This window comes from Aquarana catesbeiana, linkage group LG09 (assembly GCF_042186555.1).
Source record: "Aquarana catesbeiana isolate 2022-GZ linkage group LG09, ASM4218655v1, whole genome shotgun sequence".
Lineage (NCBI taxonomy): Eukaryota > Metazoa > Chordata > Amphibia > Anura > Ranidae > Aquarana > Aquarana catesbeiana.
This window is the reverse complement of record NC_133332.1, coordinates 49297-77126: the sequence shown is the minus strand read 5'-3', so window position 1 is coordinate 77126 and position 27830 is coordinate 49297. Positions and strand designations below refer to the sequence as shown.

General features: G+C 53.6%; 1 protein-coding gene across 1 annotated transcript; it reads left to right on the top strand.

Moving 5' to 3' along the window:
* Positions 1-5850: 5850 nt before the first annotated feature.
* SYMPK (symplekin scaffold protein) lies at positions 5851-27556 on the top strand (the record flags this gene model as incomplete). Its single annotated transcript, XM_073598040.1, is given in 9 exon segments — positions 5851-5918; positions 7769-7862; positions 7941-8006; positions 8085-8138; positions 10613-10686; positions 11700-11808; positions 11810-11827; positions 25808-26057; positions 27386-27556. Coding segments are annotated over 9 exon segments (853 nt in total), but the record flags the coding sequence as incomplete, so codon positions are not given.
* Positions 27557-27830: the final 274 nt, after the last annotated feature.

Genomic DNA, 27830 nt, shown 5'->3' with positions numbered 1-27830 from the left:
CCCCCCCCCCCCCCCAGACATTGACTCGTCTCCTCTCCCCCCCCCAGACATTGACTCGTCTCCTCTCCCCCCCCCAGACATTGACTCGTCTCCTCTCCCCCCCCCAGACATTGACTCGTCTCCTCTCCCCCCCCCCAGACATTGACTCGTCTCCTCTCCCCCCCCCCCCCCAGACATTGACTCGTCTCCTCTCCCCCCCCCCAGACATTGACTCGTCTCCTCCCCCCCCCCAGACATTGACTCGTCTCCTCTCCCCCCCCCCAGACATTGACTCGTCTCCTCTCCCCCCCCCCCCAGACATTGACTCGTCTCCTCTCCCCCCCCCCGACATTGACTCGTCTCCTCTCCCCCCCCCCCCCCAGACATTGACTCGTCTCCTCTCCCCCCCCAGACATTGACTCGTCTCCTCTCCCCCCCCCCAGACATTGACTCGTCTCCTCTCCCCCCCCCCAGACATTGACTCGTCTCCTCTCCCCCCCCCAGACATTGACTCGTCTCCTCTCCCCCCCCCAGACATTGACTCGTCTCCTCTCCCCCCCCCAGACATTGACTCGTCTCCTCTCCCCCCCCCAGACATTGACTCGTCTCCTCTCCCCCCCCCCCAGACATTGACTCGTCTCCTCTCCCCCCCCCCCAGACATTGACTCGTCTCCTCTCCCCCCCCCCGACATTGACTCGTCTCCTCTCCCCCCCCCAGACATTGACTCGTCTCCTCTCCCCCCCCCCCCCAGACATTGACTCGTCTCCTCTCCCCCCCCCCCCCAGACATTGACTCGTCTCCTCTCCCCCCCCCCCAGACATTGACTCGTCTCCTCTCCCCCCCCCCCAGACATTGACTCGTCTCCTCTCCCCCCCCCCGACATTGACTCGTCTCCTCTCCCCCCCCCAGACATTGACTCGTCTCCTCTCCCCCCCCCCCCCCAGACATTGACTCGTCTCCTCTCCCCCCCCCAGACATTGACTCGTCTCCTCTCCCCCCCCCCCCCAGACATTGACTCGTCTCCTCTCCCCCCCCCCAGACATTGACTCGTCTCCTCTCCCCCCCCCCCAGACATTGACTCGTCTCCTCTCCCCCCCCCCCCCCAGACATTGACTCGTCTCCCCCCCCCCCCCAGACATTGACTCGTCTCCCCCCCCCCCCCCCCAGACATTGACTCGTCTCCTCTCCCCCCCCAGACATTGACTCGTCTCCTCTCCCCCCCCCAGACATTGACTCGTCTCCTCCCCCCCCCCCCAGACATTGACTCGTCTCCTCCCCCCCCCCAGACATTGACTCGTCTCCTCTCCCCCCCCCCCCCAGACATTGACTCGTCTCCTCTCCCCCCCCCCCCAGACATTGACTCGTCTCCTCTCCCCCCCCCCAGACATTGACTCGTCTCCTCTCCCCCCCCCCCCAGACATTGACTCGTCTCCTCTCCCCCCCCCCCCAGACATTGACTCGTCTCCTCTCCCCCCCCCCCAGACATTGACTCGTCTCCTCTCCCCCCCCCCCCCCCCAGACATTGACTCGTCTCCTCTCCCCCCTCCCCCAGACATTGACTCGTCTCCTCTCCCCCCTCCCCCAGACATTGACTCGTCTCCTCTCCCCCCCCCCCAGACATTGACTCGTCTCCTCTCCCCCCCCCCCCCAGACATTGACTCGTCTCCTCTCCCCCCCCAGACATTGACTCGTCTCCTCTCCCCCCCCAGACATTGACTCGTCTCCTCTCCCCCCCCAGACATTGACTCGTCTCCTCTCCCCCCCCCCCCAGACATTGACTCGTCTCCTCTCCCCCCCCCCCCAGACATTGACTCGTCTCCTCTCCCCCCCCCCCCCAGACATTGACTCGTCTCCTCTCCCCCCCCCCCCCCAGACATTGACTCGTCTCCTCTCCCCCCCCCCCAGACATTGACTCGTCTCCTCTCCCCCCCCCCAGACATTGACTCGTCTCCTCTCCCCCCCCCCCAGACATTGGCTCGTCTCCTCTCCCCCCCCCCCAGACATTGACTCGTCGCCTCTCCCCCTCCCCCAGACATTGACTCGTCTCCTCTCCCCCCCCCAGACATTGACTCGTCTCCTCTCCCCCCCCCCCCAGACATTGACTCGTCTCCTCTCCCCCCCCCCAGACATTGACTCGTCTCCTCTCCCCCCCCCCAGACATTGACTCGTCTCCTCTCCCCCCCCCCAGACATTGACTCGTCTCCTCTCCCCCCCCCCCCAGACATTGACTCGTCTCCTCTCCCCCCCCCCCCAGACATTGACTCGTCTCCTCTCCCCCCCCCCCCAGACATTGACTCGTCTCCTCTCCCCCCCCCCCCAGACATTGACTCGTCTCCTCTCCCCCCCCCCCCAGACATTGACTCGTCTCCTCTCCCCCCCCCCCCAGACATTGACTCGTCTCCTCTCCCCCCCCCCCAGACATTGACTCGTCTCCTCTCCCCCCCCCCCCCAGACATTGACTCGTCTCCTCTCCCCCCCCCCACAGAGATTGACTCGTCTCCTCTCCCCCCCCCACAGACATTGACTCCTCTCCTCTCCCCCCCCCCCCCCACAGACATTGACTCGTCTCCTCTCCCCCCCACAGACATTGACTCGTCTCCTCTCCCCCCCACCAGACATTGACTCGTCTCCTCTCCCCCCCCCCAGACATTGACTCGTCTCCTCTCCCCCCCCCCAGACATTGACTCGTCTCCTCTCCCCCCCCCCAGACATTGACTCGTCTCCTCTCCCCCCGGACATTGACTCGTCTCCTCTGGTCTCCCCCCCCCCCCCCGGACATTGACTCGTCTCCTCTGGTCTCCCCCCCCCCCGGACATTGACTCGTCTCCTCTGGTCTCCTCTCCCCCCGGACATTGACTGGTCTCCTCTCTCCTCTCCCCCCGGACATTGACTCGTCTCCTGTGGTCTCCTCTCCCCCGGACATTGACTCGTCTCCTGTGGTCTCCTCTCCCCCGGACATTGACTCGTCTCCTCTGGTCTCCCCCCCCCCCGGACATTGACTCGTCTCCTCTGGTCTCCTCTCTCCTCAGACTCCTCCGTGGTTCAGTCATGGCGCTCAGCGTGGCCTCTCAGTTTTACACTCAGGATGATTTGGTGGCTGAGGTCCTCTCCTCTTCCCCCGGACATTGACTCGTCTCCTCTTCCCCCGGACATTGACTCGTCTCCTCTTCCCCCGGACATTGACTCGTCTCCTCTTCCCCCGGACATTGACTCGTCTCCTCTTCCCCCGGACATTGACTCGTCTCCTCTTCCCCCGGACATTGACTCGTCTCCTCTCTCCTCAGACATTGACTCGTCTCCTCTCCCCCCGGACATTGACTGGTCTCCTCTCTCCTCAGACATTGACTGGTCTCCTCTCCCCCCAGACATTGACTCGTCTCCTCTCTCCTCAGACATTGACTCGTCTCCTCCCCCCCCCCCCCCCCAGACATTGACTCGTCTCCTCCCCCCCCCCCCCCCAGACATTGACTCGTCTCCTCTCCCCCCCCCAGACATTGACTCGTCTCCTCTCCCCCACCAGACATTGACTCGTCTCCTCTCCCCCACCAGACATTGACTCGTCTCCTCTCCCCCACCAGACATTGACTCGTCTCCTCTCCCCCACCAGACATTGACTCGTCTCCTCTCCCCCACCAGACATTGACTCGTCTCCTCTCCCCCACCAGACATTGACTCGTCTCCTCTCCCCCACCAGACATTGACTCGTCTCCTCTCCCCCACCAGACATTGACTCGTCTCCTCTCCCCCACCAGACATTGACTCGTCTCCTCTCCCCCACCAGACATTGACTCGTCTCCTCTCCCCCACCAGACATTGACTCGTCTCCTCTCCCCCACCAGACATTGACTCGTCTCCTCTCCCCCACCAGACATTGACTCGTCTCCTCTCCCCCACCAGACATTGACTCGTCTCCTCTCCCCCACCAGACATTGACTCGTCTCCTCTCCCCCACCAGACATTGACTCGTCTCCTCTCCCCCACCAGACATTGACTCGTCTCCTCTCCCCCCCCCCCAGACATTGACTCGTCTCCTCTCCCCCCCCCCCAGACATTGACTCGTCTCCTCTCCCCCCCCCCCCACAGAGATTGACTCGTCTCCTCTCCCCCCCCCACAGACATTGACTCGTCTCCTCTCCCCCCCCCCCCCACAGACATTGACTCGTCTCCTCTCCCCCCCACCAGACATTGACTCGTCTCCTCTCCCCCCCACCAGACATTGACTCGTCTCCTCTCCCCCCCCCCCAGACATTGACTCGTCTCCTCTCCCCCCCCCCCAGACATTGACTCGTCTCCTCTCCCCCCCCCCCCCCAGACATTGACTCGTCTCCTCTCCCCCCCCCCAGACATTGACTCGTCTCCTCTCCCCCCCCCCCAGACATTGACTCGTCTCCTCTCCCCCCCCCCAGACATTGACTCGTCTCCTCTCCCCCCCCCCCCCAGACATTGACTCGTCTCCTCTCCCCCCCCCCCCCAGACATTGACTCGTCTCCTCTCCCCCCCCAGACATTGACTCGTCTCCTCTGGTCTCCTCTCTCTTCAGACTCCTCCGTGGTTCAGTCATGGCGCTCAGCGTGGCCTCTCAGTTTTACACTCAGGATGATTTGGTGGCTGAGGTCCTCTCCTCTCCCCCCGGACATTGACTCGTCTCCTCTCTCCTCAGACATTGACTCATCTCCTCTGGTCTCCTCTCCCCCCAGACATTGACTCGTCTCCTCTCTCCTCAGACATTGACTCGTCTCCTCTCCCCCCGAACATTGACTCGTCTCCTCTCTCCTCAGACATTGACTCATCTCCTCTGGTCTCCTCTCCCCCCAGACATTGACTCGTCTCCTCTCTCCTCAGACATTGACTCGTCTCCTCTCCCCCCGAACATTGACTCGTCTCCTCTCTCCTCAGACATTGACTCGTCTCCTCTCCCCCCCCCCCCCAGACATTGACTCGTCTCCTCCCCCCCCCCCCCCCAGACATTGACTCGTCTCCTCTCCCCCCCCCCCCCCCCAGACATTGACTCGTCTCCTCTCCCCCCCCCCCCCCCCCCAGACATTGACTCGTCTCCTCTCCCCCCCCCCCCCCCAGACATTGACTCGTCTCCTCTCCCCCCCCCAGACATTGACTCGTCTCCTCTCCCCCACCAGACATTGACTCGTCTCCTCTCCCCCCCCCCAGACATTGACTCGTCTCCTCTCCCCCCCCCCCAGACATTGACTCGTCTCCTCTCCCCCCCCCCACAGACATTGACTCGTCTCCTCTCCCCCCCCCACAGACATTGACTCGTCTCCTCTCCCCCCCCCCCACAGACATTGACTCGTCTCCTCTCCCCCCCCCCCCCACAGACATTGACTCGTCTCCTCTCCCCCCCCCCCCCACAGACATTGACTCGTCTCCTCTCCCCCCCCCCCAGACATTGACTCGTCTCCTCTCCCCCCCCCAGACATTGACTCGTCTCCTCTCCCCCCCCCCCAGACATTGACTCGTCTCCTCTCCCCCCCCCCAGACATTGACTCGTCTCCTCTCCCCCCCCCCCAGACATTGACTCGTCTCCTCTCCCCCCCCCCCCCCAGACATTGTCTCGTCTCCTCTCCCCCCCCCCCCCAGACATTGACTCGTTTCCTCTCCTCCCCCCCCCCCCCCAGACATTGACTCGTCTCCTCTCCCCCCCCCCCCAGACATTGACTCGTCTCCTCTCCCCCCCCCCAGACATTGACTCGTCTCCTCTCCCCCCCCCCCCCAGACATTGACTCGTCTCCTCTCCCCCCCCCCCCCCAGACATTGACTCGTCTCCTCTCCCCCCCCCCCAGACATTGACTCGTCTCCTCTCCCCCCCCCAGACATTGACTCGTCTCCTCTGGTCTCCTCTCTCCTCAGACTCCTCCGTGGTTCAGTCATGGCGCTCAGCGTGGCCTCTCAGTTTTACACTCAGGATGATTTGGTGGCTGAGGTCCTCTCCTCTCCCCCCGAACATTGACTCGTCTCCTCTCCCCCCGGACATTGACTCGTCTCCTCTCCCCCCGGACATTGACTCGTCTCCTCTCCCCCCGGACATTGACTCGTCTCCTCTCCCCCCGGACATTGACTCGTCTCCTCTTCCCCCGGACATTGACTCGTCTCCTCTCCCCTCGGACATTGACTCGTCTCCTCTCCCCCCGGACATTGACTCGTCTCCTCTCCCCCCGGACATTGACTCGTCTCCTCTCCCCCCGGACATTGACTCGTCTCCTCTTCCCCCGGACATTGACTCGTCTCCTCTCCCCTCGGACATTGACTCGTCTCCTCTCCCCCCGGACATTGACTCGTCTCCTCTCTCCTCAGACATTGACTCGTCTCCTCTCCCCCCAGACATTGACTCGTCTCCTCTCTCCTCAGACATTGACTCGTCTCCTCTCCCCCCGAACATTGACTCGTCTCCTCTCTCCTCGGACATTGACTCGTCTCCTCTCCCCTCGGACATTGACTCGTCTCCTCTCCCCTCGGACATTGACTCGTCTCCTCTCCCCCCGGACATTGACTCGTCTCCTCTCCCCCCGGACATTGACTCGTCTCCTCTCCCCCCGGACATTGACTCGTCTCCTCTCCCCCCGGACATTGACTCGTCTCCTCTCCCCCCGGACATTGACTCGTCTCCTCTCCCCCCGGACATTGACTCGTCTCCTCTCCCCCCGGACATTGACTCGTCTCCTCTCCCCCCGGACATTGACTCGTCTCCTCTCCCCCCGGACATTGACTCGTCTCCTCTCCCCCCGGACATTGACTCGTCTCCTCTCCCCCCGGACATTGACTCGTCTCCTCTCCCCCCGGACATTGACTCGTCTCCTCTCCCCCCGGACATTGACTCGTCTCCTCTCCCCCCGGACATTGACTCGTCTCCTCTCCCCCCGGACATTGACTCGTCTCCTCTCCCCCCGGACATTGACTCGTCTCCTCTCCCCCCGGACATTGACTCGTCTCCTCTCCCCCCGGACATTGACTCGTCTCCTCTCCCCCCGGACATTGACTCGTCTCCTCTCCCCCCGGACATTGACTCGTCTCCTCTCCCCCCGGACATTGACTCGTCTCCTCTCCCCCCGGACATTGACTCGTCTCCTCTCCCCCCGGACATTGACTCGTCTCCTCTCCCCCCGGACATTGACTCGTCTCCTCTCCCCCCGGACATTGACTCGTCTCCTCTCCCCCCGGACATTGACTCGTCTCCTCTCCCCCCGGACATTGACTCGTCTCCTCTCCCCCCGGACATTGACTCGTCTCCTCTCCCCCCGGACATTGACTCGTCTCCTCTCCCCCCGGACATTGACTCGTCTCCTCTCCCCCCGGACATTGACTCGTCTCCTCTCCCCCCGGACATTGACTCGTCTCCTCTCCCCCCGGACATTGACTCGTCTCCTCTCCCCCCGGACATTGACTCGTCTCCTCTCCCCCCGGACATTGACTCGTCTCCTCTCCCCCCGGACATTGACTCGTCTCCTCTCCCCCCGGACATTGACTCGTCTCCTCTCCCCCCGGACATTGACTCGTCTCCTCTCCCCCCGGACATTGACTCGTCTCCTCTCCCCCCGGACATTGACTCGTCTCCTCTCCCCCCCGGACATTGACTCGTCTCCTCTCCCCCCGGACATTGACTCGTCTCCTCTCCCCCCGGACATTGACTCGTCTCCTCTCCCCCCGGACATTGACTCGTCTCCTCTCTCCTCAGACATTGACTCGTCTCCTCTCCCCTCAGACATTGACTCGTCTCCTCTGGTCTCCTCCCTCCTCAGACATTGACTCGTCTCCTCTGGTCTCCTCTCTCCTCAGACTCCTCCGTGGTTCAGTCATGGCGCTCAGCGTGGCCTCTCAGTTTTACACTCAGGATGATTTGGTGGCTGAGGTCCTCTCCACCTCTGAGCGGGTGAGTAGATGAGGTGTGGGGGAGGGTACAGCGATGATTGGGTCTCCTCTCCTCCGCTCACTCTTCTCTCCTCTCCAGGTGGTGGAATTATTGAACATGGCGGCTCTGGCCAGCAATGACTCCAAGATCACAATGCTGAAACAGGTGCGTTCCCCCCCTTTGTACTTCGCTACGGCTCATGTTCTCTCTCCTCTTCTCTTATATCTGTGTCTCCATCTGCAGGTTCAGGAACTGATTATAAACAAGGACCCCACACTGCTGGACAACTTCCTGGATGTGAGTGACCCCTCCCCCCCAATCTTCTCCCTGTGTCATGTGATCTTCTCATCCAATCTCTTCCTGTGTCATGTGATCTCCTCATCCAATCTTCTCCCTGTGTCATGTGATCTTCTCATCCAATCTTCTCCCTGTGTCATGTGATCTTCTCATCCAATCTCTTCCTGTGTCATGTGATCTCCTCATCCAATCTTCTCCCTGTGTCATGTGATCTTCTCATCCAATCTCTTCCTGTGTCATGTGATCTCCTCATCCAATCTCTTCCTGTGTCATGTGATCTTCTCATCCAATCTTCTCCTGTGTCATGTGATCTCCTCATCCAATCTCTTCCTGTGTCATGTGATCTTCTCATCCAATCTTCTCCCTGTGTCATGTGATCTCCTCATCCAATCTCTTCCTGTGTCATGTGATCTCCTCATCCAATCTCTTCCTGTGTCATGTGATCTCCTCATCCAATCTCTTCCTGTGTCATGTGATCTTCTCATCCAATCTCTTCCTGTGTCATGTGATCTTCTCATCCAATCTCTTCCTGTGTCATGTGATCTTCTCATCCAATCTCTTCCTGTGTCATGTGATCTTCTCCCAATCTCTTCCTGTGTCATGTGATCTTCTCATCCAATCTCTTCCTGTGTCATGTGATCTTCTCATCCAATCTTCTTCCTGTGTCATGTGATCTTCTTCATCCAATCTCTTTCCTGTGTCATGTGATCTTCTCATCCAATCTCTTCCTGTGTCATGTGATCTCCTCATCCAATCTCTTCCTGTGTCATGTGATCTTCTCATCCAATCTCTCCCTGTGTCATGTGATCTCCTCATCCAATCTTCTCCCTGTGTCATGTGATCTTCTCATCCAATCTTCTCCCTGTGTCATGTGATCTTCTCATCCAATCTCTCCCTGTGTCATGTGATCTTCTCATCCAATCTTCTCCCTGTGTCATGTGATCTTCTCATCCAATCTCTCCTGTGTCATGTGATCTCCTCATCCAATCTCTTCCTGTGTCATGTGATCTCCTCATCCAATCTCTTCCTGTGTCATGTGATCTTCTCATCCAATCTTCTCCCTGTGTCATGTGATCTTCTCATCCAATCTCTTCCTGTGTCATGTGATCTTCTCATCCAATCTTCTCCCTGTGTCATGTGATCTTCTCATCCAATCTCTCCTGTGTCATGTGATCTTCTCATCCAATCTCTTCCTGTGTCATGTGATCTCTCATCCAATCTCTTCCTGTGTCATGTGATCTTCTCATCCAATCTTCTCCCTGTGTCATGTGATCTCCTCATCCAATCTCTTCCTGTGTCATGTGATCTCCTCATCCAATCTCTTCCTGTGTCATGTGATCTTCTCATCCAATCTTCTCCTGTGTCATGTTCCATCCTGTCATGATCTTCTCATCCAATCTCTCCTGTGTCATGTGATCTTCTCATCCAATCTTCTCCCTGTGTCATGTGATCTTCTCATCCAATCTTCTCCCTGTGTCATGTGATCTTCTCATCCAATCTCTTCCTGTGTCATGTGATCTCCTCATCCAATCTCTCCTGTGTCATGTGATCTTCTCATCCAATCTCTTCCTGTGTCATGTGATCTTCTCATCCAATCTTCTCCCTGTGTCATGTGATCTCCTCATCCAATCTCTTCCTGTGTCATGTGATCTTCTCATCCAATCTTCTCCCTGTGTCATGTGATCTCCTCATCCAATCTCTTCCTGTGTCATGTGATCTTCTCATCCAATCTTCTCCCTGTGTCATGTGATCTTCTCATCCAATCTTCTCCCTGTGTCATGTGATCTCCTCATCCAATCTCTTCCTGTGTCATGTGATCTCCTCATCCAATCTTCTCCCTGTGTCATGTGATCTCCTCATCCAATCTCTTCCTGTGTCATGTGATCTTCTCATCCAATCTCTCCTGTGTCATGTGATCTTCTCATCCAATCTTCTCCTGTGTCATGTGATCTCCTCATCCAATCTCTTCCTGTGTCATGTGATCTTCTCATCCAATCTTCTCCCTGTGTCATGTGATCTCCTCATCCAATCTCTTCCTGTGTCATGTGATCTCCTCATCCAATCTCTTCCTGTGTCATGTGATCTTCTCATCCAATCTTCTCCCTGTGTCATGTGATCTTCTCATCCAATCTTCTCCCTGTGTCATGTGATCTTCTCATCCAATCTCTTCCTGTGTCATGTGATCTTCTCATCCAATCTTCTCCCTGTGTCATGTGATCTTCTCATCCAATCTCTTCCTGTGTCATGTGATCTCTCATCCAATCTCTTCCTGTGTCATGTGATCTTCTCATCCAATCTCTTCCTGTGTCATGTGATCTTCTCATCCAATCTCTTCCTGTGTCATGGATCTTCTCATCCAATCTCTTCCTGTGTCATGTGATCTTCTCATCCAATCTTCTCCCTGTGTCATGTGATCTTCTCATCCAATCTCTTCCTGTGTCATGTGATCTTCTCATCCAATCTCTTCCGTGTAGGAGATCATCGCATTCCAAGCTGACAAGTTGGTGGACGTTCGCAAATTCGTGGTGAATTTTATCGAAGAAGCATGGTGAGAGATGATTGGCTGGAGCCCTGTGCTGCTTGTCTGTCTTTCATACCCTCCCCCGACCATGGCTACCTCTGATGACTTTTGGTGCGGGGGGTGGATAAGAAATGGGGGGGGGGGGCGCAACGAGGAGGATTATGGGGGGCGACGAGGAGGATTCTGGATACGGAGGGGCGACGAGGATTCTGGGTGGGGAGGGGGGCGACGAGGAGGATTATGGGGGGGCGACGACGAGGATTCTGGATACGGAGGGGAGACGAGGATTCTGGGTGAGAAGGCGAGGACGCGAGGATTCTGGGTGAGAAGGGAGGACGACGAGGATTCTGGAAGGGGGGGGGGGGGCGAGGATTCTGGGTGCGGAGGGGGGGCGACGAGGATTCTGGAGGGGGGGGGCGACGAGGAGGATTCTGGGGGGGATGGGGGACAACAAGGAGGATTCTGGGGGGGATGGGGGGGCAACGAGGAGGATTCTGGATACGGAGGGGCGACGAGGATTCTGGGTGAGAAGGGGGGACGACGAGGATTCTGGAGGGGGGGACGGGGATTCTGGGTGCGGAGGGGGGGGCGACGAGGAGGATTCTGGGGGGGATGGGGGGGGCAACGAGGAGGATTCTGGGTGTGGAGGGGCGACAAGGATTCTGGGTGGGGAGGGGGGGCGACGAGGAGGATTCTGGGGGGGATGGGGGGCAACAAGGAGATTCTGGATACGGAGGGGCGACAAGGATTCTGGGTGAGAAGGGGGGACGACGAGGATTCTGGAGGGGGGGGCGAGGATTCTGGGTTGCGGAGGGGGGGGCGACGAGGATTCTGGGTTGCGGAGGGGGGGGCGACGAGGATTCTGGGTGCGGAGGGAGGGCGACGAGGATTCTGGGTGCGGAGGGAGGGCGACGAGGATTCTGGAGGGGGGGGGGGCGACGAGGATTCTGGGTGCGGAGGGGGGGACAAGGATTCTGGGTGTGTGCTGGGAGTTGTACTCCATGGGGTTATGACAGCTTTGCTTTGTTCTCCTTGTACAGTAAGCTGGACAACGAGCTGTTGATAAAGTTGATTGCGAACCTGCATATGCTTATGAAGGATGAGAATGTTAATGTGGTGAAGAAGTCCATCCTGACCATGACTCAGCTCTTATAAAGTCGCTCTTCAGGTAAGAAATGGGTGTGGTCATGGATTCTGATATCTTCATCCCCTCGTGTATAGGTAGAATCCTCCCCTGAATATCTCTATTCTCCATGCTGTGGCTCCTCCCCTGAATAGCTCTATTCTCCTTCATTGCTGTGGCTCCTCCTCTAAATATCTATTCTCCTTCATGCTGTGGCTCCTCCCCGGATTAGCCCTATTCTCCTTCATGCTGTGGCTCCTCCCCTGAAATATCTCTATTCTCCTTCATGCTGTGGCTCCTCCCCTGAATATCTCTATTCTCCTTCATGCTGTGGCTCCTCCCCTGAATAGCTCTATTCTCCTTCATGCTGTGGCTCCTCCCCTGAATATCTCTATTCTCCATGCTGTGGCTCCTCCCCTGAATAGCTCTATTCTCCTTCATGCTGTGGATCCTCCCCGGATTAGCTCTATTCTCCTTCAAGCTGTGGCTCCTCCCCTGCATAGCTCTATTCTCCTTCATGCTGTGGCTCCTCCCCTGCATAGCTCTATTCTCCTTCATGCTGTGCCTCCTCCCCTGCAATAGCTCTATTCTCCTTCATGCTGTGGCTCCTCCCCTGAATAGCTCTATTCTCCTTCATGCTGTGGCTCTCCCCTGAATAGCTCTATTCTCCTTCATGCTGTGGCTCCTCCCTGAATAGCTCTATTCTCCATGCTGTGGCTCCTCCCCTGAATAGCTCTATTCTCCTTCATGCTGTGGATCCTCCCCGGATTAGCTCTATTCTCCTTCATGCTGTGGCTCCTCCCCTGCATAGCTCTATTCTCCTTCATGCCGTGCCTCCTCCCCTGCATAGCTCTATTCTCCTTCATGCTGTGGCTCCTTCCCTGCATAGCTCTATTCTCCTTCATGCTGTGCCTCCTCCCCTGCATAGCTCTATTCTCCTTCATGCTGTGCCTCTCCCCTGCATAGCTCTATTCTCCTTCATGCTGTGGCTCCTTCCTGCATAGCTCTATTCTCCTTCATGCTGTGCCTCCTCCCCTGCATAGCTCTATTCTCCTTCATGCTGTGCCTCCTCCCCTGAATAGCTCTATTCTCCTTCATGCTGTGGCTCCTCCCCTTGCATAGCTCTATTCTCCTTCATGCTGTGCCTCCTCCCCTGCATAGCTCTATTCTCCTTCATGCTGTGCCTCCTCCCCTGCATAGCTCTATTCTCCTTCATGCTGTGCCTCCTCCCCTGAATAGCTCTATTCTCCTTCATGCTGTGGCTCCTCCCCTGCATAGCTCTATTCTCCTTCATGCTGTGCCTCCTCCCCTGCATAGCATCTATTCTCCTTCATGCTGTGCCTCCTCCCCTGCATAGCTCTATTCTCCTTCATGCCGTGCCTCCTCCCCTGCATAGCTCTATTCTCCTTCATGCTGTGGCTCCTTCCCTGAATAGCTCTATTCTCTATGCTGTAGCTCCTCCCCTGAATAGCTCTATTCTCCATGCTGTGGCTCCTCCCCTGAATAGCTCTATTCTCCTTCATGCTGTGGCTCCTCCCCTGAATAGCTCTATTCTCCATGCTGTGGCTCCTCCCTGAATAGCTCTATTCTCCTTCATGCTGTGGATCCTCCCCGGATTAGCTCTATTCTCCTTCATGCTGTGGCTCCTCCCCTGCATAGCTCTATTCTCCTTCATGCCGTGCCTCCTCCCCTGCATAGCTCTATTCTCCTTCATGCTGTGGCTCCTTCCCTGCATAGCTCTATTCTCCTTCATGCTGTGCCTCCTCCCCTGCATAGCTCTATTCTCCTTCATGCTGTGGCTCCTTCCCTGCATAGCTCTATTCTCCTTCATGCTGTGCCTCCTCCCCTGCATAGCTCTATTCTCCTTCATGGCTGTGCCTCCTCCCCTGAATAGCTCTATTCTCCTTCATGCTGTGGCTCCTCCCCTGCATAGCTCTATTCTCCTTTCATGCTGTGCCTCCTCCCCTGCATAGCTCTATTCTCCTTCATGCTGTGCCTCCTCCCCTGCATAGCTCTATTCTCCTTCATGCTGTGCCTCCTCCCCTGAATAGCTCTATTCTCCTTCATGCTGTGGCTCCTCCCCTGCATAGCTCTATTCTCCTTCATGCTGTGCCTCCTCCCCTGCATAGCTCTATTCTCCTTCATGCTGTGCCTCCTCCCCCTGCATAGCTCTATTCTCCTTCATGCCGTGCCTCCTCCCCTGCATAGCTCTATTCTCCTTCATGCTGTGGCTCCTTCCCTGAAAGCTCTATTCTCTATGCTGTAGCTCCTCCCCTGAATAGCTCTATTCTCCATGCTGTGGCTCCTCCCCTGAATAGCTCTATTCTCCTTCATGCTGTGGCTCTCCCCTGAATAGCTCTATTCTCCATGCTGTGGCTCCTCCCCTGAATAGCTCTATTCTCCTTCATGCTGTGGATCCTCCCCGGATTAGCTCTATTCTCCTTCATGCTGTGGCTCCTCCCCTGCATAGCTCTATTCTCCTTCATGCCGTGCCTCCTCCCCTGCATAGCTCTATTCTCCTTCATGCTGTGGCTCCTTCCCTGCATAGCTCTATTCTCCTTCATGCTGTGCCTCCTCCCCTGCATAGCTCTATTCTCCTTCATGCTGTGCTCCTCCCCTGCATAGCTCTATTCTCCTTCATGCTGTGGCTCCTCCCCTGCATAGCTCTATTCTCCTTCATGCTGTGCCTCCTCCCTGCATAGCTCTATTCTCCTTCATGCTGTGCCTCCTCCCCTGCATAGCTCTATTCTCCTTCATGCTGTGCCTCCTCCCCTGCATAGCTCTATTCTCCTTCATGCTGTGCCTCCTCCCCTGCATAGCTCTATTCTCCTTCATGCTGTGGCTCCTCCCCTGAATAGCTCTATTCTCCTTCATGCTGTGCCTCCTCCCCTGAATAGCTCTATTCTCCTTCATGCTGTGGCTCCTCCCCTGCATAGCTCTATTCTCCTTCATGCTGTGCCTCCTCCCCTGCATAGCTCTATTCTCCTTCATGCTGTGCCTCCTCCCCTGCATAGCTCTATTCTCCTTCATGCTGTGCCTCCTCCCCTGCATAGCTCTATTCTCCTTCATGCTGTGGCTCCTCCCCCTGAATAGCTCTATTCTCTATGCTGTAGCTCCTCCCCTGAATAGCTCTATTCTCCATGCTGTGGCTCCTCCCCTGAATAGCTCTATTCTCCTTCATGCTGTGGCTCCTCCCCTGAATAGCTCTATTCTCCATGCTGTGGCTCCTCCCCTGAATAGCTCTATTCTCCTTCATGCTGTGGATCCTCCCCGGATTAGCTCTATTCTCCTTCATGCTGTGGCTCCTCCCCTGCATAGCTCTATTCTCCTTCATGCCGTGCCTCCTCCCCTGCATAGCTCTATTCTCCTTCATGCTGTGGCTCCTTCCCTGCATAGCTCTATTCTCCTTCATGCTGTGCCTCCTCCCCTGCATAGCTCTATTCTCCTTCATGCTGTGGCTCCTCCCCTGCATAGCTCTATTCTCCTTCATGCTGTGCCTCCTCCCCTGCATAGCTCTATTCTCCTTCATGCTGTGGCTCCTCCCCTGAATAGCTGTATTTTCTCTAAGCATCTTCCAGGACAGCCCATGAGACCTGGGGCTCATCGTACCAGGACAGAAAACACGTTGACCCATCAGATAAAAGGACGCTCCTCCAGGCCCCATGTCAGTATTAGTATTTCCTCCGGACGGGGGAGGTGTAACATGTTTCCTGGAACTGTTTCCCCTAAGTCTAATGGGCGTGGCTCCTGTGGCAGTATTCCTACCTTCTTCTTAGGTCCCAGTGCGGCACACCCGCCGGAGGTTTGTGGCTGCTGCCTCTCAGCTCATGGGGAAATCCTCTGAGCTCCTGCCCGCGAGCCGCATGGCGGCAGTCACCTTGTTTTCCCTGTTGAACAGCCTGGCTGGATTGTGCAGTGGAAGAGAGGAAGCCGTGCATGGAGGGGCGGAACTTGCGTTCCAAGCTGGCCCACAGGAAGTACCCAGCGGGGTCACTTCTGGGGCGTGTGACATCATCAGCAGGCGCTGGAGACGCTGGTTCCGGTCTCTGAACAGGGATGCTGGTGGTTTTAAAAACAGTGAAATCCAGCAGAGGCTGCGGCCCACTACAGGGGCGGGATGGACTCCTGCGATACCTGCACAGGCAGCGGGCCCTAACACCGGCACCTCACAGGTAAGACTGAAGTGTATTTTACTTGCACATCCTGTGAGTGTTCTCCCCCTTGTAACCAGTAGGGACTAGGTGAAGGGGGCACAGTTTTGCTTTCCTCCTGCATGGGGTGTTATGGAGTGCATGTTTATTGGGGTCATTTGTTCTCTCGCAGGCCAAGACTCAGGACAAGGCCCCAACCGCAGCCACCAAAAAGGAAATGTGCGGTTTGCAGAAACAAATTGAGCTCCTCGTGGAGCGAAGCAGTTTGCTGCACCCGTATAGACAGCCTAGTTAAGGATGACCCGCTTGTCTCCTGTCAGAAAATGATGACTTCTGTTAGAGATGAGCTTATGTCTATGTTTAGCTTGTTTAAAACTCTAATTGACCAGATTCAAGTCCCCTCAGAAGGTCCATCTCCAGTTAGGACTTCAGCCGGTCCTCCACAGGAGAGTGAAGACTCTGAGGCTGAAGCCGGATCTGCCCATTCTTCTCTGGAAGAGTCGGGTCAGATACGGGGCCCAGGGATAAAGAATCCACAAGGGGCTCCAGGTTATCATTGGAAGATGTAGTTGACGTATTAAAGGCTATCTATACGACACTTGATGTAGAAGAGGAGAAGATACAATTGTCTAAACATGACCTTATGTACAAAGGTTTGAATAAGAAAAAGGCTAGAGTTTTTCCCGTGCATCGTTCCCTTCTTGATAATATCAAGCTGGAGTGGGAAAATCCATAGAGGAAACCTTTCTTTTCCGGTATCCTAAAAAGAAGGTTTCCATTTGAAGAGGACGCAGCGCAGCCATGGAACAAAAATCTAAACTAAGTTTACTGAACTAAAAAAAGTTAAACGCACCTCGGACCTAGCCTTTGGGAGTCTTAAAGCAGCTCTGGCCTCCACTTGTGTAGCCAGAAATGTAGACGTATGATTGACACAAACACATTTGTTGGCAGGTACCTCCTAGAGAGAAGATTCTGAAATCTTTCCCTCTCCTCTTTCGTGCAGTGGGGTTTTGGCTGATTCTTCCGCAGAGTCAATAAGAATGTCAGCTAGCAACCTCATCCTTAGTGAATTCGGCCAGAAGTAGCCTATGGCTTAAAACCTGGTCAGGCGAAGCTGCCTCAAAGTTGCGCCTCTGTGGTCTTCCCTTAACAGGCGATCATCTTTTTGGCTCAGGTCTGCAAGAGGTGCTGGAACGCACGGCCAATAGAAAAAAGGCCTTTCCAGAGAATAAGAAAAAGCTGACAGAAAAAAAATTTGTGGCCAAAGTAGGCAGCAAGGTCCTAGAGAAAGGAACAATAGGCCCAAAAAACAAGGGCCCATCTTGTTTAACCCTCCAACCCACCAAGCTACAGTGTCTTGGTGGGTATGCAGGGGACAGAAGGTACGGCAAAAAGGGGAGGGGGGGGGGACGAAGGGAGGGGAGATAGATAGATAGATATACATTTTTTTTCTTTATAGGGCAAAAAATAAGCGCAGAGGAAAAAAATTATACGGAAACCCCCTAACGGGGCTTTAAAGCAGCCAATAAATACAATGTGGATAGTCAAAAAATTATTTTATTGCTACAAAGGGTAGTATAAAACAGATGGGTTCTGACCTATAAAGTCAGGACATGAACTGGAGTACAATATAAGATAAGAAACACAACGGACAGTGCCCGTAATCGGGAACAATGTACAATACAGTGTATTTTGGACAAAAAGATCATAGATATTAAAAATCTGACGCGTTTCGACCCTAACTGGGTCTTCAGAGGATAGTTGTCAACTGTAGGAATGTAAGCATATATCAAACATAGCATAAAACTCAATGGTAATGGACTTATGTATATAACACCACATATCTGCATAATTACCAGTCACAAAGTTCCCGATAGTTCTTAGTGTTCATGATGAAAATGATATGGTCCCTCCTATGTCCTTTGCCTCCCCAATGACAGGCCAGCTCCCCAGAGAGCGGGTGATAGTCCAAACATGCCTTGCAAGGGATCACGCATACATTACCCCCCGCGGGGGGGGGGGGGGGGGGGGAATAATTAGTTCCCCCAGAAGGATGATAGTTCCCCTAATTCAGGACAGTTTACTCGTATTGGAATATAGGTCCATGGGTATGCAGGGGACAGAAGGTACGGCAAAAAGGGGAGGGGGGGGGGGAAGAGAGGGGGAAGCGGGAGGAATAAAGGGAACGAACAAAGGAAAAGAACAGTGAAAACCGAAAGGTGAAAGAAGTGAGTTTGTGACTTACAAAAACGAACAACAAACAACAAATACCCTGCTGCCCAATCAGGACCATACAGCGGTAGAGGTATTGGAAATAATAGTACTAATGGGGTCTGTGGGTCTGATGACCTCCTCTTTTCCCGCAGTGCCATGGGCAAGATTTCATCAACGTGTTTCTACTAAGGGACTGGGACGGAGATGCAAGTTCCCTGCGATCAAGGGTCTTGTTACCCTCCCAGGGTAAAAAGAAGCTTGTGGTGGAGTACACACCTGCACCTAACAAGAGGTCTACCATGGTCCATTCCTATATCCCAGAGGATCACAATGGATGCGAGTTCCTGGGGATGGGGAGCCCACTTCAGCAGCACAATGATCCTCAAGGGAAGCAAGAGCTTCATCGAATCAGAGAGCTTCTAGCATTTCAGAGAGCCTTGCAGGCATTTCAGATAGAAATCAGGGGTCACAATCTCCAGATTCTATCCGACAATATCGCTATGGTTGCGTACCTCAACAAACAGGGAGGTACGAGGAGTCGGATGCTTCAATCTATCGCCCAGGATATTTTATTATGGGCAGAAGGGAATCTAGCCTTAATTACAGCAGTGCACCTAAAGGACACAAAACTGTCAGGCAGATTATCTCAGCCGCTACCAGGTGTGTTGAGACAATTGGTCCCTTCATCCCGAAATCTTTGCGGTTCTCACCGACAGATGGGGATGTCCCAAAGTGGACCTGTTCGCAGATCAAAACAATCACAAGACAGAGAAGTTGTTTTCTCTGAATCCAGCGGAACGATCATTGGGGATTGATGCTCTGGCAAATCTGTGGCCATTCGGCCTCTGTTACGCCTTCCCGCCGATCAGGATAATTCCGGAAGTTTCTTCTAGAAGAAACAGATCTTATCCTAATAGCCCCTTTCTGGCCCGGGGGCGGGGGGGGGGGGGTTCCCTGTTACAGACTCTGGTCTCAGAGCCTCCACTGAGTCTTCCTAAGAGAGAAGACTTCTTATCCCAGGGTCCAGTGTCACACCAATAGGTGGTTTCCTTAAGCTTGAGGGCCTGGTATCTGAAGAAAAGATACTAAGCGCCCAGGGGTTCTCTGACAAAGTAGTCAAGACGCTGGTAAATTGCAGAAAACTGGTCACTAGAGCCATATATTCCAAGGTTTGGAAACATTTTTAACTCGTGGTTATCTGAAAATCAAAAATTAACTAACTCATGATGTTCCTTCAATTTTGGAATTTTTTTAAGAGGGTGTCAACAAAGGTCTTTCAGTTAGTACTTTTAAAGGTACAGGCGGCAGCTATCAGTGTTTTTTCTCCAATTTTTTCTCTTTTGAAAATCTCACTATAGCTAGATTCTTCAAATCAATTTCTAGGTCCAGACTGGTAGTGGTTCGAAGTTGTCCAACATGGGACCTGTCCCCGGTGCTTCAAACTCTGGTAGAATTCCTTTTGGAGCCCCTAGAGCAGTGATGGCGAACCTTTTTGAGCCCGAGTGCCCAAACAGCGTGCCAACACAAAATTAAACCTATCAAGGGCTCTGTACAGAGGATAGGACTGATCATCCCTCAGAATGAGCTCTAAGGGACCAAAAACGTATGATTCTGCCAAATTCGCTCAGAATACAGGGTGCTGGAATGCGTTGTGCTCAGAATGCAGGGTGCTGGAATGCGTTGTGCTCAGAATGCAGGGTGCTGGAATGCGTTGTGCTCAGAATGCAGGGTGCTGGAATGCGTTGTGCTCAGAATGCAGGGTGCTGGAATGCGTTGTGCTCAGAATGCAGGGTGCTGGAATGCGTTGTGCTCAGAATGCAGGGTGCTGGAATGCGTTGTGCTCAGAATGCAGGGTGCTGGAATGCGTTGTGCTCAGAATGCAGGGTGCTGGAATGCGTTGTGCTCAGAATGCAGGGTGCTGGAATGCGTTGTGCTCAGAATGCACGCTGCAACATTGACCTACCTGACACAAACTTCCTGCACTACTCACATTCCCCCATCCCCCCCACACACAGTGCAATGTAGAGTGGAGGATCCATCCTCCTCCTTACCTCTCCATGGCCTCATCATCCATCACATCAGGGCTCTCCCCAGCACCCAGCAGGCAGGATTCCCCACCATCCAGCCGCTCCTTGGTGTCCCAATCACCGAGAAGGCAGCTAGCAGCCACTGTACCTCTCCCACGGCCATGATCTGCTCTGAGCATCGCCCCTCCCCCTCTGCTGTCAGGTCACAGTGCATTTACCAGAGGGATGGGCTGTACCAAAGTACTCCTGGGGCAAGGGGAGCTGGAGTAGGGTGCCGCAGAGAGGAATGCCTCACCGGAGGTGTAAGGGTCAGGGGGAGGCAATAAACTGCAGCACAGGCCCTCGGTACGACAGGAATATATTTACACCCCCCTAAATGTGGCACAAGTGACTGCCTGGCTGGGGATTCCCCCCGTATCCTGGCAGGGTGCTGCGTGCCCACAGAGAGGGCTTGGTGTGCCAGCTGTGGTCCATGTGCCATAAGGTTCGCCATCACTGCCCTAGAGGATATTTCAGTTAAGTTACTTACCTTTAAAACAATTTTCCTTGTGGCAATGACCTCGGCTCGTAGGGTAAGTGAGTTACAGGCCCTTTCAGTGAGGGAGCCTTTCCTCACAATTTTTGTGGATCGGGTTGTTTTGAAAACTGATCCAGGATTTCTGCCTAAAGTGGCCAGGACATTCCACAGATGCCAGGACATTGGCCAGTACATTCCACAGATGCCAGGACATTGGCCAAGACATTCCACAGATGCCAGGACATTGGCCAGGACATTCCACAGATGCCAGGACATTGGCCAGGACATTCCACAGATGCCAGGACATTGGCCAGGACATTCCACAGATGCCAGGACATTGGCCAGGACATTCCACAGATGCCAGGACATTGGCCAGGACATTCCACAGATGCCAGGACATTGGCCAGGACATTCCACAGATGCCAGGACATTGGCCAGGACATTCCACAGATGCCAGGACATTGGCCAGGACATTCCACAGATGCCAGGACATTGGCCAGGACATTCCACAGATCCCAGGACATTGGCCAGGACATTCCACAGATCCCAGGACATTGGCCAGGACATTCCACAGATCCCAGGACATTGGCCAGGACATTCCACAGATCCCAGGACATTGGCCAGGACATTCCACAGATGCCAGGACATTGGCCAGGACATTCCACAGATGCCAGGACATTGGCCAGGACATTCCACAGATCCCAGGACATTGGCCAACTACAAAAGGTTGGTAGTACAAGAAAGGAAATGTAATTTTTTTTTTTTTTTTTTTTTTTTTTTTTTTTTTTTTTTAGACCTGAGAAGAATCTCATCTACCTTGAGGTCACCAAGACCTTTAAAAAAACAGACGGCTTGTTTGTCCTCTTTTCAGGAGCACACAAGGGAAAGAATAGATCTAAAGCCACCTTGGCTAGATGGATAAAGATAAAGCAAGCTTTTTCTGAAACTTACAAAATTAGGGAAGTTCCTCCGCCTTTTGTCACTGCGCACTCAACTAGAGCCTCGTCTGAGTCTTGGGCTGAAAGGGCTGGAGCCTCACCGGAACAAATTTTGCAGAGCTGCCACATGGTCCAGTTTTTCGACCTTCATTAAACAGTATCGCCTAGATCTCCTATCTGCTCAGGAGCAGGTGTTTGGTCGTAAGGTCCTTCAGGCAGTTGTCCCTCCCTAGACTGGTAAGTTCTGGCTCATGGGCTGTTCTTGAAGACTCTTAGAGAAAAGCTGAGTTAGAATTACCGGTAACTCCTTTTCTGAGAGTCTTCCAGGACAGCCGGATTCCCACCCGGTTTTGTGTTATGTGTATTATGCATGTGTTTTACAGGGATGTCCTACTTTTCTCGAATACTGACATGGGGCCTGGAAGACCGCCCTTTTTATCTGGTGGGGGTTAACGTGTTTCCTGTCCTGGTAGGAGGAGCCCTAGGTCTCATGGGCTGTCCTGGAAGACTCTCAGAAAAGGAGTCACCGGTAAGTCTAACTCAGCTTTTCCTTCATGCCACGGCTCCTCCCCCTAAATATCTCTATTCTCCTTCATACTGTGGCTCCTCCCCTGAATAGCTCTATTCTCTATGCTGTAGCTCCTCCCCCTGAATAGCTCTATTCTCTATGCTGTAGCTCCTCCCCCTGAATAGCTCTATTCTCTATGCTGTAGCTCCTCCCCCTGAATAGCTCTATTCTCTATGCTGTAGCTCCTCCCCTGAATAGCTCTATTCTCCATGCTGTAGCTCCTCCCCTGAATAGCTCTATTCTCCATGCTGTGGCTCCTCCCCTGAATAGCTCTGTTCTCCTTCATGCTGTGGCTCCTCCCCTGAATAGCTCTATTCTCCTTCATGCTGTAGCTCCTCCCCTGAATAGCTCTATTCTCCATGCTGTGGCTCCTCCCCTGAATAGCTCTGTTCTCCTTCATGCTGTGGCTCCTCCCCTGAATAGCTCTATTCTCCTTCATGCTGTAGCTCCTCCTCTGAATAGCTCTATTCTCTATGCTGTAGCTCCTCCTCTGAATAGCTCTATTCTCTATGCTGTAGCTCCTCCTCTGAATAGCTCTATTCTCTATGCTGTAGCTCCTCCTCTGAATAGCTCTATTCTCTATGCTGTAGCTCCTCCCCCTGAATAGCATTATTCTCCATGCTGTAGCTCCTCCCCTGAATAGCTCTATTCTCCATGCTGTAGCTCCTTCCCCTGAATAGCTCTATTCTCCTTCATGCTGTAACTCCTCCCCCCTAAATAGCTGTATTTTCCTTCATGCTGTGGCTCCTCCCCTGAATGGCTCTATTCTATCTTTTCATGTGACAACACTGAAGAAATGACACTTGTCTAGAATGTAAAGTAGTGAGTGTACAGCTTGTATAACAGTGTAAATTTACTGTCCCCTCAAAATAACTCAACACACAGCCATTAATGTCTAAACCGCTGGCAACAAAAGTCAGTACACCCCTAAGTGAAAATCTCCAAATTGGGCCCAAAGTGTCAATATTTTGTGTGGCCACCATTATTTTTCAGCAATGCCTTAACCCTCTTGGACATGGAGGTCACCAGAGCTTCACAGGTTGTCACTGGAGTCCTCTTCCCCTCCTCCATGAAGACATCACAGAGCTGGTGGATGTTAGAGACCTTGTGCTCCTCCACCTTCCGTTTGAGGATGTCCCACAGATGATCAATAGGGTTTAGGTCTGGAGACATGCTTGGCCAGTCCATCACCTTTACCCTCAGCTTCTTTAGCAAGGCAGTGGTGGTCTTGGAGGTGTGTTTGGGGTGGTTATCATGTTGGAATACTGCCCTGCAGCCCAGTCTCTGAAGGGAGGGGATCATGTTCTGCTTCAGTATGTCACAGTACATGTTGGCATTCATGGTTCCCTCAATGATCTGTAGCCCCCCAGTGCCGGCAGCACTCATGCAGCCCCAGACCATGACACTCCCACCACCATGCTTGACTGTAGACAAGACACTTGTCTTTGTCCTCCTCACCTGGTTACCCCCACACACGCTTGTCACCATCTGAACCAAATACGTTTATCTTGGTCTCATCAGACCACAGGACATGGTTACAGTAATCCATCTCCTTAGTCTGCTTGTCTTCAGCAAACTGTCTGCATGGCTTTCTGGGATGACAGCCATGCAGACCAATTTGATGCAGTGTGCGGCGTATGGTCTGATGACTGACAGGCTGACCCCCCACCCCTACAACCTCTGCAGCAATGCTGGCAGCACCCATACGTCTATTTCCCAAAGACAACTTCTGGATATGACGCTGATCACGTGACCTCAACTTCTTTGGACCATGGTGAGGCCTGTTCTGAGTGGATCCTGTCTTGTTATACCGCTGTATGGTCTTGGCCACCGTGCTGCAGCTCAGTTTCAGGGTCTTGGCAATCTTCTTATATTCTAGGCCATCTTTATGTAGAGCAACAATTCTTTTTTTCAGATCCTCAGAGAGTTCTTTGCCATGAGGTACCATGTTGTACTTCCAGTGACCAGTATGAGAGAGTGAGAGCGATAACACCATATTTAACACACCTGCTCCCCATTCACACCTGAGACCTTATAACACTAACGAGTCACATGACACCGGGGGAGGGAAAATGGCTAATTGGGCCCAAATTGGAGATTTTCACTTAGGGGTGTACTGACTTTTGTTGCCAGCGGTTTAGACATTAATGGCTGTGTGTTGAGTTATTTTGAGGGGACAGTAAATTTACACTGTTATACAAGCTGTACTTGTATAATCAGTTTCTATACGGACCATTTTACTACAAGGAGCTCATTCATGCATCTTCCAATGTGGGAGGGGTGTGACATCATCCTAGTGGGCATCCTCAGATTCGGCTGGGTCCATGGGCATACTCCCAAAGTGCTTTCCCATCCAAGCCATCTCCATTTCATGTCTCTGTAGATGAAAACAAAGATTGAAGCTAGGACCTGAACATTCCTACACCTAAGAGGTGAAAATACAATGCCAGATTGTAAAGTCCTACTTGAGGCCCCTCCCCTTTGGTCCATAATTAATGTCATTTCTGGCTATGAGAGCCCTAGTCGTGGATGGTGGGCCTGGAGTCTTCCTGCATGCCATCCATTTCTGGTGTCATTCCTCCTTTTCCTCCCAAATTTCTGGTGTCATTCCTTGTCGTTGTTCTCCCAAATTTCTGATGGCAATACTCCTAGTTCTCCAAGTTTCTGGTGTAATTCCTCGTAGTCCTTCTCCCAAGTTTCTGGTGTCATTCCTCATAGTCCTCCTCCCAAGTTTCTGGTGTCATTCCTCGTAGTCCTCCTCCCAAGTTTCTGGTGTCATTCTTCGTAGTTCTCCTCCCAAGTTTCTGGTGTCATTCCTCGTAGTCCTCCTCCCAAGTTTCTGGTGTCATTCTTCGTAGTTCTCCTCCCAAGTTTCTGGTGTCATTCCTCGTAGTCCTCCTCCCAAGTTTCTGGTGTCATTCCTTGTAGTCCTCCTCCCAAGTTTCTGGTGTCATTCCTCGTAGTCCTCCTCCCAAGTTTCTGGTGTCATTCCTCGTAGTCCTCCTCCCAAGTTTCTGGTGTCATTCCTCGTAGTCCTCCTCCCAAGTTTCTGGTGTCATTCCTCATAGTCCTCCTCCCAAGTTTCTGGTGTCATTCTTCGTAGTTCTCCTCCCAAGTTTCTGGTGTCATTCTTCGTAGTTCTCCTCCCAAGTTTCTGGTGTCATTCTTCGTAGTTCTCCTCCCAAGTTTCTGGTGTCATTCTTCGTAGTTCTCCTCCAAGTTTCTGGTGTCATTCTTCGTAGTTCTCCTCCCAAGTTTCTGGTGTCATTCTTCGTAGTTCTCCTCCCAAGTTTCTGGTGTCATTCCTCGTAGTCCTCCTCCCAAGTTTCTGGTGTCATTCTTCGTAGTCCTCCTCCCAAGTTTCTGGTGTCATTCCTCGTAGTCCTCCTCCCAAGTTTCTGGTGTCATTCCTCGTAGTCCTCCTCCCAAGTTTCTGGTGTCATTCTTCGTAGTCCTCCTCCCAAGTTTCTGGTGTCATTCCTCGTAGTCCTCCTCCCAAGTTTCTGGTGTCATTCCTCGTAGTCCTCCTCCCAAGTTTCTGGTGTCATTCTTCGTAGTTCTCCTCCCAAGTTTCTGGTGTCATTCCTCATTTTCTCCATTCTGTGTACAGTGGGTTGTCCGCTCCCGACCACCATCGGAACAACAAGAGTCGTGCTGGGACCTCGTGACTGAAATGGCCGGAGACATCCTTCAGCTGCTGGAATCTGACAATGACGGGATCCGCACACACGCCGTGAAGTTTGTGGAAAGTCTAATTGTCACCCTCTCCCCTCGAACTCCAGAGAGTGAGATTCCCAAGAGACAGGAGGGCGACATCAGTCTGGAGCAGATCCCGATGGACCACCCATTTCTAAAATACAGTATGTATCCCTGTCCTACCCCCTATGTACAGACATGTTCATCATGTGTATACCCCACCCCCACCCCGGTATAGACCTGTTCATCCTCTGTAGGTGTATACCCCACCCCGGTATAGACCCGTTCATCCTCTGTAGGTGTATACCCCACCCCCACCCCGGTATAGACCTGTTCATCCTCTGTAGGTGTATACCCCACCCCCACCCTGTATAGACCTGTTCATCCTCTGTAGGTGTATACCCCACCCCCACCCCGGTATAGACCTGTTCATCCTTTGTAGGTGTATACCCCACCCCGGTATAGACCTGTTCATCCTCTGTAGGTGTATACCCCACCCCCACCCCGGTATAGACCTGTTCATCCTCTGTAGGTGTATACCCCACCCCCACCCTGTATAGACCTGTTCATCCTCTGTAGGTGTATACCCCACCCCCACCCCGGTATAGACCTGTTCATCCTTTGTAGGTGTATACCCCACCCCGGTATAGACCTGTTCATCCTCTGTAGGTGTATACCCCACCCCCACCCCGGTATAGACCCGTTCATCCTCTGTAGGTGTATACCCCTCCCCCACCCTGTATAGACCTGTTCATCCTCTGTAGGTGTATACCCCACCCCCACCCTGGTATAGACCTGTTCATCCTCTGTAGGTGTATACCCCACCCCCACCCCGGTATAGACCCGTTCATCCTCTGTAGGTGTATACCCCACCCCCACCCCGGTATAGACCCGTTCATCCTCTGTAGGTGTATACCCCACCCCCACCCCGGTATAGACCCGTTCATCCTCTGTAGGTGTATACCCCACCCCCACCCCGGTATAGACCCGTTCATCCTCTGTAGGTGTATACCCCTCCCCCACCCTGTATAGACCTGTTCATCCTCTGTAGGTGTATACCCCACCCCCACCCCGGTATAGACCCGTTCATCCTCTGTAGGTGTATACCCCACCCCCACCCCGGTATAGACCTGTTCATCCTCTGTAGGTGTATACCCCACCCCCACCCCGGTATAGACCTGTTCATCCTCTGTAGGTGTATACCCCACCCCCACCCCGGTATAGACCTGTTCATCCTCTGTAGGTGTATACCCCACCCCCACCCCGGTATAGACCTGTTCATCCTCTGTAGGTGTATACCCCACCCCCACCCCGGTATAGACCTGTTCATCCTCTGTAGGTGTATACCCCTCCCCCACCCGGTATAGACCTGTTCATCCTCTGTAGGTGTATACCCCACCCCCACCCCGGTATAGACCTGTTCATCCTCTGTATCTCTGCTCCCCCGTGGTTGGTGGAACGCTCACCCCCCTCCCCCATTGTATCTTTGCAGACACATTACGGGACACAGGAAAACAAGCCCTGAAGGAACTCTTGAAGTTTATGGCGCACCCGGCGATCTCCAGCATCAACCTGACAGCGGCACTCGGCTCCTTGGCTTCCATCGCTCGTCAGAGACCGATGTTTATGGCCGAGGTTGTCCAGGCCTATGAAACCCTCCATGGTACTCTTCCCTCTCTGTAATCTAGACTCATCTCCATCCGCTCTTCTCTTCCCTCTCTGTAATCTAGACTCATCTCCATCCGCTCTTCTCTTCCTTGTCTGTAATCTAGACTCATCTCCATCCTCTCTTCTCTTCCCTCTGTAATCTAGACTCATCTCCATCCTCTATCCTCTTCCCTCTCTGTAATCTAGACTCATCTCCATCCTCTCTTCTCTTCCCTCTGTAATCTAGACTCATCTCCATCCTCTATCCTCTTCCCTCTCTGTAATCTAGA